Here is a 13,092-nt window from a genome sequence, read left to right on the forward strand (position 1 = left end):
CATTTCCAGCAGTTCTCATGAATGCAATTATGGTTCGGAGATGCTAATTTGTAGAGGTGCAGTTGTGCGAGGAGCTGAGGGAGTAATCAGCTTGTATTCATGTTTGAAGGCCTGACAGATTGACCGATGCATGCTGTCGATGCAGATATGATGCTGATGGATTTCCCACAATCCTTTGCTCCATGCATTAGAGCTGACACGGCAACCGTTGAACAATCATCCCGTTCCTCCACTTAGTTACAGTCTCTTGAAAACTGCATTTATCTACAAAGGTTCTCGTTCTGTATTAAAAAGCTGGCAGTTGTACATGGTTTGCATATATAAAGCATGCCTCAATCATGCTAAATGTAATGTAGCATGATTTTTTAATTACAAATTTTGCTAAATTACTGTAAAAAGTTACATTTGTTCAACCTCTCAGGTGCTCCAGAAATGTACCCTGAAGTGGAGCATTGATTGTACTCTTCTTTTGCTTCAATCTAGTGTTTGTTTGTGGTTATGTAAAGGTTAACAGTTTGTCCTCATGTCCTCCAGGTTACTACAGACAATAAAATGAGCTCTTCTTTAAAGTTTAAGCCATTGTAGTTGACCAAATTACACCTCCAAATCCAAAAGGTTTCATTTAAAACCAACACTTACTCCCCTGAAGCATAAATATATATTTTTTCTGTAATTAGAAGCTTAAATTGACTGAAAATGTTGTCTCTTTAAATGTTAGTTATCTGCCGCTCGGGCCCCCATGGGATGCTTCAGTCCACGTAGCGCTACTCACCGAGGGCATTTGGCTGGAGACAAGGTGGCTGTCCTGTGCCAGCATGTTCGACATCATGAGTGTGGGCAGCTCTGGGTAGGAGTACGGGTTGATGAGGCCATTGTGTGGCAGCGAGTGACAGAGGTAGCCCGTAGAGTCGTGCTCCATCAGGTGAAGGAGAGGAGGCTCGGGGTGGTTCGGCGGAGTGATGGGGGGGATCTCGTAGTCCTCGTCCCCGTTTCCACTGGAGGTGCCGCCGCCGCCGCCGCCGCTGCCTCCTCCGCCGCCGCCTGTCTGACCTGTGTAGTTCTGAGCGGAGGGACAGGCACAAAAATGAAAAGAGATTAGGTCAGGAAAAGTGGTATAAACACTTTGACCTGAAGCTAAATTTCTAAAAGACACTATTACATACATGTTGTGAATGCAGACGTTCAGTTTCTAGTAGAAGATGCAAAGTGGGCACAGTTATTGTAGGTGCAATTAACTCCAAAAGTGCATTTAAGACCGTACGGATTTCCTGCAAAGCTGGCTGGAGCAAATCAGGTGGATATACACTACTGCTCAAAAGTCTGGTGTCACCCAGGCAATTTCATGTTTTCCATGAAAACTCACACTTTTATTCAGCATAATTGCACAAGTGGTTTCTAATCATCAATGAGCCTTTCAACACCATTAGCTAACACAATGTAGCATTAGAACACAGGAGTGATGGTTGCTGGAAATGTTCCTCTGTACCCCTATGGAGATATTCCATTAAAAATTTCCAGCTAGAATAATCATTTACCACATTAACAATGTGTAGACTGTATTTCTGATTAATTTAATGTTGTCTTTATTGAAAAAATTTGCCTTTCTTTCAAAAACAAGGACATTTCTAAGTGACCTCAAACTTGTGAACGGTAGTTTAAGCTCTCCAATGCAGCTGAATTATACCAAAATGCATTGCTCTTTACTGAGAAGTCAAACATACAAGCCTGTGTACATAAAGTGCACGTGAAAAAGCCAACTACCAGCTCCCAATGTGCACTTCAGAGAACTGCCAGATTTCAAATTTCGTTGTGTGCTCCCCAAACAGTGAACAAAAGCTCCTGCAGAAACCAGTTTAGTCTTGGATTAGTGGTCAGTTTGGGCTCAATCGGACAACAATGGCAGAATGTCTTGTCCCCCAAGTGCAACAACAAAGCGTGCAGGATTTGTTATAGTCATTCACAACACCAAAACTGTTGGAAAATGTGTTCTTTTTGTTTACTAAAACATCAAAGTAAACCTTTAGTAGTGGAAAATGGAAAATATCTAACAAGACTTACATGGAAAGTCAACCTCAGTTTTAGAGGGAGATGTTTGAATCCTAAATGTATTATGTGTTATTTGTTCAAAAGGCATAAAATAATGACACGCATTGATGCTCATCCGCTTGCTGAGGATTCTAGCGTTTATTTGGCAGAGAACCCCTCACCAGCAGCTGAACTAACTAACATTTGCTTGATTGGTTAAAAAGATGCAAAACTTGAGTTATCCTGGAATAATCTGACCACAGCTTTAGTGCTTTGACTGTTATCATGTAACACTGTGGCGTATCAGAGGACTCATTAATAAACATAGACATCATGGTGTTAGAAGGATTAATTCAAAAATAATGTAAATGTTTGGGTGGAAAACACTGCCAAAAATAGCCTGAATAAATATTATTCTGTTAAGATTTTGTCAACTGAGAAATCCCATTAAAAAGCTTTGTAAACTGTTTAAATTCTGATCTGTCATTGTGGTAGAATAGGTATAATTTTGTTTCAAATGTTGAACGGCTCATTTTGGAACAAAAAAGCGATGCTCAGCGATTGGTAATAAAGAAGACCAACAGTCTCTGTATTTGTGTGCTGTCACACTAACACAGTAAGTCCAATCAGATCAGAGTTGTGCACAGAGCAAGAAGAAAAGAAAAATAGCAGGGAAATTCAACGGGGAATGAAAAGCAATTTTGTCTGAGACGATCCAACTTGACTCCCATTGTAATGACTGAGTCAAATTAATCATCACAAATAATATTCTGGTGTCAGCCATTCAAGGGTTTTTTAATAGAATTTTTATGATTCATGTCTAGCAGTATACATCAAACAGTCAGTTCTGCAACATTTCTGAAATCAATTCAATATCATCTTTGTGTAGGCTGTCATCCTCGGCAGCAGAGTGGTCATTTATCTCTCAAACAGATACTTTTAGAAAATAAGGGGCATGGGGAGATGGAAGAAAGGACAAAGGATACAGGGTACATTTTTTCTTGTTTCTTTCAACCCTGTTTTAAAATGAAGGTGTGTGCAAAGGCCTATTCTGCCATTTTTGAGGGTATATATTAGAGAGTTTTTAAAAATATATAAAGAAGAAGCTGATTTTTATATGATAATTAAGCATTTTTAGCAGCTTGGAAGTCAACAATAGGACTGTTTCGCTGCAAATGAACCTCAATCAACATCAAAAATTAACAACGTGAATGGAACTTTCTCTTAATGTGGGTGTGTGCTGATTTTGAAGTGAAAGCAGCTTTAAATCCTCGTGTTTTGGAGACTATAACACATAATAGCAGACAATCTCTTTTCCACAACAACTTCAGCAGGATTAAAATGTATCCAGTGTCTTTTAAATGAATACCAATCTGAGGGCGTAAGCACAAAGCCAGATGAGAGGAATTTCATTAAGTTACAATACCTAGAACACCCCCTCTTTAATTCTACCACAAAAAAGGAGGTTAGCGATGTTTTATTGTAAAGCAAGGATGTAAAGACACACTCAGCATTAAAAGCACACTTTCATCTTCCTGAATGTTCCAGCAGATAAAAAAGAAAGAGGAGAAAGAAGTGCGATTGCCTCAATTTGATTTACTTTGTCCTGACATAGCCTGCGAGCAAGTTGATATTAATTTTCTGGACTGTCCTTTGAAGACAGATGTTTTTGCAAACCTTTGGGGATAGTGTTATTGTTTGGTCTAATGGACAAGAAAACGAACATTTCCTGAGATTCAATTTCCCTCATAATTGTTGGAAGGAAACTAAATTGTCTGCTGTAAACATTGGCGCTATTGTGTGAAGTGAGTGCCGGTGCGTGTCCCCTCTGAGCCATCATGTGCTCCACTCCCACTGTGGGAGACCACTGTGTAATCTGCAGACCACCGTGCTTAGTCATCACCTCGCACGCTCATCAATCTTTTGTTTTTCTCTGTGTATTAATATATATCCGAGCTACCGAAAACATTTTCCCGGTGCCATCCGTTGCTTTTTTGATCGTGCAAAAGGGACAAGGACTGAGGATGTACCATGTGTTAGATTGCTGTGAAGGCTCATCCAGTGCCCTTGATGATAAAATGTAAATACCAAGGACGTTCCCAGTTGGATTGTGGCAGGATAAATTATTCATATGCCTCTATTCAGAATGAGATTGCATGTACAGAACCACATGTACACTCTGGCTAATGTATACTCTTTTCTCCTTTAAAAGTAAAATCCAAACAAAGGCAATGCATTTGATGGATCGTATAGACCAGCATGTCTCCTCGTATGGAATTGGCTTTTCAAACAAAAGCATCCTCTTTGTTTGTCTTTTTTCCTTTTTCCCTATGAGCTACTCGTCATCAGTTTACTTTCAAAAGTCAGGGCCACACTCTTACCAAAGGCTGCATTACCCAGATTCTATTTTCAATACTGAAACATCTTCTATTTTCTGCATCTGATCAATACACTGCACTATAGGGAACATTATTTCCAATACACAGTATGCTGTGTGCACAGCGAGCGAAACACAAGCTGTAACATTTTAATTAAGAGACAGATCTCTCAACTGTAAGTGTTACATACCAGCACACCTTTCATTTGAAAGAAACAGATGAATAGACAGTTGGTCTGGGACTGAGAGAGAAAATAACATTGATTGGGGAGCTTTCCAGCTTGTCTTTTATTTGGCACAGATCTCTCCCTCCCTCTGTAACACTGCCTGAGTATTCAAGGCCTTCTGGAGATGATATTGACTGTGGCTAATGGCTCATTATCTGTATATTCTTCTTCTTATTAGATTATTGTTGTGATGCCTGTAGAAATCAAGATTTAGGACAGCATGCCGTTAATGTTAAATTGTATAACCATTTTAAAAAGGCTCTGCTGTCAAATATAATTCATCTGTACAATAAAAAGCTGCATGTCTTGCAGGATACAAGAAACATTACATGAACTTGGCATGAAGGTGTGCTTTGAGCTGAAACTACTGGGCAATTAAGCAGCTACTTGAATGAATCTGATATCAATTTAATAACTGGAGTTTTCACTGAATAGCAACTTAGAACAACAAAACAAATACTCCTGCATTTTTAAGGGTTCTTTTGGACTGCCATTTTGGACTAAATTATTAACTTATTACTCTCGAAGCAACAATCTGTAACCACCAACGATGATTAATCGCGCCTCTACTTAGTATCATTTGCTGGTTAGCAAACAAAAAGGAACATCATTACACAAACATTTTGACAAGTGGGCAACAGACTGTGAGCATTTTGTAGCAGCGAGACATCAAGTGACACAATAAGAGCGTAAGTGCTGTGTTTTCCAGGCCGGTTCCTTGTGTTCCACACAGACGAAGAGTTTGGAGTCCTCCCAAGTCGACGTTTGTTGCGGGGAGAGGGCGGGACCGACAGCTCCAAGACAGACGATGACATATCTGTCTCACCACTAATGTGCACTTATCTGCCTATTGGAGAGCTTTGTCACCGCGGTGATTTATGCTTAAAATCCCCCACACACCACCGCCACTTCCATCACCTCCGACACTCTTTGTTCCAACACCTTCTCGCACTCGGAGCGCAGCGACAGAGTCGGGCCCTGTTATCTCTCCTTTCCACGCAGTCCACTTTGAGTAGAAAACTGTAGATTTATCTTTGGGATGAATTTACGAGCATCATCTATTTTCATTCACTCCGCCATCGCTCTCCCGAAGGAGGATTATGCTGTGTATTTATGAATGATCCTGTTTACTGGTGTACACATGCCTCTTGTTTTAATGTAACACAGCAAAGGTAAACAGTGTCGAACTACAAAGATTCTTACTTTCAAGTGCCTAATCTGAACGGCATGAGCTCTTCGCTGGCTGTTTTTGATACTCTTTCTCCTCTTCGCTCCTTATCTATCCATCTCGCTCCGTCAACTCGGGCTTAATTAAAGCCATAGTTGTTCTTGTGCTACAATATCATGTCGGGGGGGTATCAGCACGCCACAGAGCCTTCTGTCTAAGAATCCAAAGACATGGAGGGGGAGAGGGCACCAGATCCAGTTACAGCCACCCTACACCTCCACTTTCTTCTTCTTCCTTTCTTAGGTTTGGCCCAGTCAGGTCTGTCCCTTGCAAAAGCCCAAACAGTCCTGGTCCCTGCTCCACATCCCTCCCCCCTCCTCCTCCTCCCACCCCTCTGTCATCTCATCTCGCTCTAAAATAGCCCAGCTGCATTATTTATCTGTCACTATTACTGTTTGGGAATCATGAAAAGAGCGGTGGGGATAGGGGGGATGCCAAACCACCAAGTTTCTGTTCGGTGAACGAGCCGGACGGGAAGGTGGGAAGAGGCGGGGGGGTACAAAGGCACACTCTTTCAAGGAAATAAACCCAATGGGAAGGGATGGAAAATATGGATGGAATAGAGAGAATCATTAAGGTGAACACCAACTGTCCGAAGTCCAAAGATGCAGATGGCCTCATTCACCTCAGATACTGAGGCGATTACTAACTAACCTCCTCATTGACTAAAACCAGCCCTTCCGATTGCATGTATCCCCCCCTCCTCTCTTTTATATTTCCTTCCCTTCTTCTCCCTCGTGTATCCTGTTCCCAGAGCTCGTCTCACTTGTCAGTCAAGGTCAGGAGGTCATCCTCATCTGATCGCGTGTCAGAACAGATTACAATCAGAGCTTTTGTGCCATGTCATATTTCATTATGCATTTGACTCATCTCGCAGGTCAAGGGGTCAGTGTGATTTGATTGGATGACAGAAATGATATAATTTGTATTTAACCCTAGGCTGTATGAGGCTTTGAGTGGTGTACTAATGCATTTTGCAAAGACGGGGCAGGCCCTCTCCACGAGCGACTAATTTGAAGTGGCACACCGCAGAGTTGAAGGAGAGCCAGAGCTATTGCACAACATGCTGAGGTTATAAGGGAGGCTTTATCAAATAATAAACACAACCTCCCTTGTAACTCTGTTTCTGTCTGCTTCTCGTGCGCTTTCTCTTTATGCTGCAAACTGATGCAAGTGCCCAGAGATTAGCTGCCTACTGCGGCTAACGCATTACTTTTGCTCGCCTTTTTTTTCTTTTTCCCTCTTTCTTCATTAATTTGATTCACTGAAAATGTGTCACTGACCCTCTTCTCTCTTGTTGTCTTTGTTTCCTCCTCACTGTCTAATCACACTTGATTTTGGCGAGAGAGGAGACTAATGGAGAAGTGCTGTCAGCTAAAACAACCACATCATTATTGCTGAACATTCAACTGGAACACAACATTACAATCTCTGTAATGTGAATGAACAGAATAGAATAGAATAGAATAGAATAGAATAGAATAGAATAGAGTAGAGTACAATAGAATAGAATGAGTATTCATGTCTTTCTCTGGTGGTTTGTGCTCAGAGAGAGTTCAAGACCTTGTGGTAGTAATGATATGCAGATGCCGCACAGTGTCAGTGAAAACTGTGATCTCCAGTAATGCGGTCGGAAAACAAACCATGGGTGCACAAGATAGCTCAGGTTTCCCAATAGTCATCTAGAGTGATTGTGATGCCGATGTTGATACCGCTGTCGGTGGAGGTGGAGGAGGAGGTGGGGGGGGAGTGAGCGAGAGGAGAGGAGGATGGAGTAGAAAAACGGAGAGGAGGGAGCAGAAAATAAAGGGGAGGAGGGGAAAGACATGAATCCAACATTTCAAATGAGGACCATAATCAAACTTATTGCCTGACAGGATGAATCTAGAATTACAGCGTTGCTCTGGCAGACATGTAGTATTATTTCCAGAGTCCCCCCTCTGTCTCATCCTGTTGGGAGCAGCCATGTCTCCCAGAGAGGGGATGCCTTTTAACTTTGGCACACCGCTGCATGTTCTGCAAGACTTAACAACAGCCACTGCCATCGCCGAGTTACTGCACAGAAGCAGCACATAAACTCAACAAGGCCAAAAACCAACAGCCAGTCAACTGTTTTTTAGTTTTTAATGACTCTTCAGTTATCTACTGTTCTGCGCCCACTGTCAAAAATCATTATTAGCATGTGGACAATGGTGCTACTGTTTCTGAATGACAAAACTAATTATTGTTAGAAGAACAAGTAAATGGACAAAAAAAAAAAAAAAACAGCAGAAAAAAGGGTTGGTGAATCTGTACCGACTGACTCTAACAATGTTCAAAATAACAAAGGGAGCGCTGATGGCGCAGTCATCCAAACAAATGTGCATTATTCTGAGAATTGTTAGGATCCTGTCACCCACAAATAACTCTGCTGCTAACTCTACACCAGGAGAAGAGGAGGGAAGGAGGGGGGGTAAAGTGCATGTGGCTGGTGAGAGTGCATATGTGTGTTTGTGTGTGTCATTTAATCTGTGCGCTGGATGTGTATCTGCGTTGTTTTCTGTCTGCACGAAACAGAGTGCAATAGCTCCGGAATGCTTTTGTGAACATTTCCTAGGTATCCCAGTATTTTCAACAAAAACCTACTGTAAGAGACTGCCTGCACTGTGTGTGTGTGGTGTGTGTGTGGTGTCAGTGTGTTCTTAAGTGTCTTGCCTCCCTGGTTCAGAGTCAATGAGGCTGTGTATCGGAGGCTGGCACAGCTGGTGGGAGCAGGAGACTAACATCTGGACCCTTGTACTCTTGGTGCCATTGTTAATAAGAGGCTGGTTGTGAGTGGAGGGGAGTGGAGGAGACAGCTCTCCAGTGTCAATGAACCTCCCTGTCTCTCACTAGAGCGCTGCGCTGCAAGTCATACTTGATGCGTCATAAAAGTGTCCACGAAAGAACCTCCAGCTCCGCAGCAATGTCCACGACTAAAATTTCAAAGGTAATTTCAAGCAGGAACAACCCGGTGAGCCTGAGTTTTGCAGCTTTTAGCCACGCTAGCCTCCAGGGATGGCAGAATTGGTCAGTCAGCTCGTAGAGCCACCGTGAAGTTCACATTTTAGGTCTTTAATCTCTCCACAACTATTAGAATAGATAGATTACGAAGGCGAAGACATTCATGTCCAACTCAAGATTCGATTTGAGTAACTTTGGAAAACCCATCTGGCATAATTTTAAACACATTTTTAATAGAAATTAACCTTAAAAATAAGTGATATTCCAGTTTGCTTCTGTTGAACTTTGATCAATGTCAGATATTACTGTACTAAAATGAAAAATAAGACAAAAAATTGCTCGACTGAATAAGAGCGGCTAACATGACTATAGACTATAAATGACAATTTGGTGGTTTTAAGTGCATTAAAGTAAGATCTGTTTCTTATGAGGTTAACCTACCATGTCGCAGTACAGGAAAGTTATAACCAACTCACAAATGTATTTTATGTAAAACTATAAAAGCCACTTGCCTGAGGCTTGGTACCAACATTTCCACTCTGTGCTATTTAACCAGTTTAATAGGAGAAATGATATTACCTCATTTCAACTTTCTCTAAGCAGAGGAAATAAGTCAACATGGATCGATGTCAGCTCTGGGCTTTTTTCTTACCTTGAAGATATTGCATCAATAATTAACCAAGTATTTTGCTAATGAATCGTGGTTCAATGTTACATTTTCCTCTTTAATAGCCCATAGCTTTTTACCCCACACTCACGAAGGATAACCAATTTGAGGAAAACTTTGTACTTTTTTTTTTAAAGACATAAAAAAAAATCTTTGCAATTAGGAAAAGGCTGAGTCGACACTGTTCATTTTATATCTTTTATCCTAGCGTGTGATCCAGCACAACAGCGGTCTCTTGTCATTGTATCCAATGGGGTGAAAGGCCTACACAAACACATTAAGGTCGCCATTAGTTTCATCTGATCACCTGGGGCAACAGTTTGGCAGAGTGAGGGCCTTACACAAATATACAGCTGTGCATTTATACATCGTGCCATGTCAGATGAGTATTTCAAACAGAGGGCTTTTAAACAGGCCAGGAGAGAGTGAGGAGGATGAGGTGGGGAGTTTCCAAATGACTGTAAAAAGGCCACAGGGAGAGAGCTTTCCATCTTTCTGCTGCCGCGACAAATATGCCTGCACATCTTTTTGCTTTGTCTCCGTTCCCTGCTTCGTCAGCGAACGGCTATAGAAATATTTTGGCAGGCCGCTCTTTGTTTTCATTTTCACAAAAGATGTAGTGAGGGAGTGAAAGAGAGAGAGAGGGTGGGGAGACAGGACATAGAGCCACTGGATAGGAAAAGGTAATGGGATGTTGTCAGAGGTTGTAAAGAGGGACATTTGGGGGAGAGTGGAGGTGACGAGTGGGGCGATGGGTTACAAGAAACGCAGAAAAGGGTAAGGCCAAAAGTGTAACCCGGAGAATGAATAAGGAAGATGAGTAGTGGTGGAAAGTAAGAAGCCAGAGGGGGGCTTGTAAATGAGGTAAATCACGTAAGGTGGCATGAAAGGGGGAGCAGACAAGGCATTGAGAAGACTGGGGTGACAACAAGAGGGTGAGGTACAAAGTGGGAGAATCAATGGAAAGAGGAGGGGGCAGGTGGAAGTGAAGTGGACGAGGAGCCTGCCACTGCCACTCTGGTACCCGGCTACAATCTAAACAGCAGGAGGAAGCTGTAAATCAGACTAATGCGACCAAGCTGTAATTCAGACCAGCAGGGCCAGGGCGCTAGTGCGGGGACCCCGAACGGCGGGAGTTTACAAAACGCCGCCGCGAGGCTTTAATCAGTGCAACCATCCGAAGATACCGTCTCCCCCAATCAGCAGGCTTCCTGTCAGTCACACACGGCTGAACCTGACCAATCAGGCTCCACCGAGGTTCCAGACATGCCGGCTGGGCTTTGGGCTGCTGCCAAACAAGAGAATTACTCATCTAAACTGGAAAGGTGGAATGGGCCTTTAATTCAGAGCATAGAGGGAAGAGGTGATAGATTTGTCAAAGGTTGGACATAAAAGACTATGGGATCATGTTGTACAATGGTTCATCAGAAACATATGGGAGAAAGATGAGAGACACAAGGGAGCTTTAGAGGAGGACTAAATCATATTTAAAAGACGGCAGTTTGGAGAAGTTTCGGCACCAGAACTGCGTGACAGACATCATATCTGATCAAAATCTGTTAAGTAGAGCTCTTACACCACTAAATCTCTCATTAAAAACAAGATGAATAAATAAAATAACACTGAGGCCCCATTATGAGTTCAGTGTGTCAACTTGTTTTATAAACTGAATCATAATCACATATGCTTGCTGCTCGACGAATAACAAAAAAAAAAAAAAAAAAAAACAACTTTCCATCAATCGTCGACGTGCCTCTACTTTTTCTGTGTCTCATAGATCTGCTGTTGGCACTCAAACACCTCCCTAATTACAATTACAACACCCAAGGGATCGCAGTTATCACTGCCAGCAACGACTTACAAAATAATAGAGATGAGAAACAGCATCAAGCTCACCGATAAAATATCATTTGAACTCCCATCATGTAAAAAAAACAGACAAACTTTCAAATCACTCGTTACCAGAAACTGCCTTTTCGTACCTGCATTTCACTCAGAGGGGAAGGAGGGCAATGCATTAACTTAAAAGTGAGCGGAAAATGCAAATGCAGTCCACTTTATCATCATGCATTCAAACAGACCCTTTCAACTCGGCAATCCATAATATTTCAGCTTTGATGATCAGGAAATGGCCACAGCTCGATTTTAGCACTGAGCTGGATTCTACTCTGGCAGTGTTGTAGTAGTCGGACTAGTGTGACTGGCTGGGCTACACACACACTGTGCATGTTAAAACCACATGCAGCGTCTTGGCAGCAAAGACGCTACAGCAGCAGCCAATCAATAAAACCTTGTTACGCTAATTGCAAGATCATAATCTCCGTTCCTACTTCTGCTGAATATCCAAACAGTCACTCCATTAGCCGAATTATTCCCCTGTGCAGTTTCTCCATCTCTACTCTCCCCCCTCCTCTTCCACCTCCTCCTCTTCCATTTTCTCCTCGTGTTCTTTTTTCTGTGACATATTTCTCTCAAACAGCAGTTCTGCTAAATTAATTCATAAGTCAGAGAGAAAGACATCAAAAGAAAGCATTGTCAAGGTAAAGTGCTGATGAAGTATACTGTTTCTTTTACTTTGCTGTGCAGCTATGAGACGGCATCTCCACAGCGCATTATCTTTGATCGTGTCGCTACGCACTTCTGTTTAGTATTAGCAGGAGAAATCTCACTTCGGGTGATCTGGCCTCCTAGGACCTTTGTCATATAAAGGCTCTCTACTTAGGTGGTGCTCTTCTACTTTTTCCACTGTGGGGATTTCATCAGATCGAAGCCATGTGACGACACTGCAGCTTCTGTCTGTTGGTTTCTCTTTTCTACAGTGTTCCCACGACAATGGTCAGTGGCCATAGGGGCAGACAAAGAGCATGTTGATGCCAAGACCAGGGTCTGTGACCTTGTCATTGAATCACTAACACTTTGTCACTCTGCTGGGGGCACTGGAGAGAGAGAGACTGGAAGAAACACTACAGAGAGCTAAGCAGGGTCATGCTACGATGCTCATAGGAACATCGATATGACAATGGCACTGACCCCATTTCCTTGTGACTCATCACTAGAACATACCCATCTAAGCATTGCACAATTTGATGTGCTTACTTAGCCAGATTTACTCACCAGGGCTGTGCTTATGACCTATATGAATGTGCCTCATGAATTTATAAAAATGCATTGAGGTAGGTAGATTGAATAGAGCTGTTACATGGCGAAACTGAAGCGAGAGAAAACCAAGCACTGAGAAACACTCGTTCACACAGTTCTGAGGCAGAACCGCTGACCCAAATGCATTTAAATGCAATGGAGGGTGAGAGAGAGACAGAAAAAGAGAAACAGTGAGAGAAAGCGCAAAAGTGGGGGAGTCTGAGTGAAAGATAGATAACTAAAGTGAGATAATAAAGCAGCAAGCAGAGAAAAAGTCAGCTTTAGGCAGAATGATTTGTTTTTGTTCAAAATGGAATACATTGAGAATAATACGGAGTGCGTGTGTGTGTGTGTGTGTGTGTGTGTGTGTGTGTGTGTGTGTGTGTGTGTGTGCGTGCGTGCGTGTGCTGTACTGCACATTTCTTGAAGACTATAACTGGTTAATAAA

At 42.3% G+C, this 13,092-nt stretch overlaps 1 protein-coding gene across 3 annotated transcripts in view; it reads right to left on the reverse strand.

The window, feature by feature from the left end:
• The window catches only part of tox2 (TOX high mobility group box family member 2), a 116,554-nt gene that overhangs the window by 26,220 nt on the left and 77,242 nt on the right, over positions 1-13,092 (reverse strand). For all 3 annotated transcript variants that reach the window (XM_055010763.1, XM_023276170.3, XM_023276172.3), the window contains exon 4: positions 773-1,060. In XM_055010763.1, coding sequence (XP_054866738.1) covers positions 773-1,060 — 288 coding nt within the window. The remainder of the gene's footprint in view (positions 1-772; positions 1,061-13,092) is intronic.

The sequence above is a fragment of the Amphiprion ocellaris genome, chromosome 5 (assembly GCF_022539595.1).
Source record: "Amphiprion ocellaris isolate individual 3 ecotype Okinawa chromosome 5, ASM2253959v1, whole genome shotgun sequence".
Lineage (NCBI taxonomy): Eukaryota > Metazoa > Chordata > Actinopteri > Pomacentridae > Amphiprion > Amphiprion ocellaris.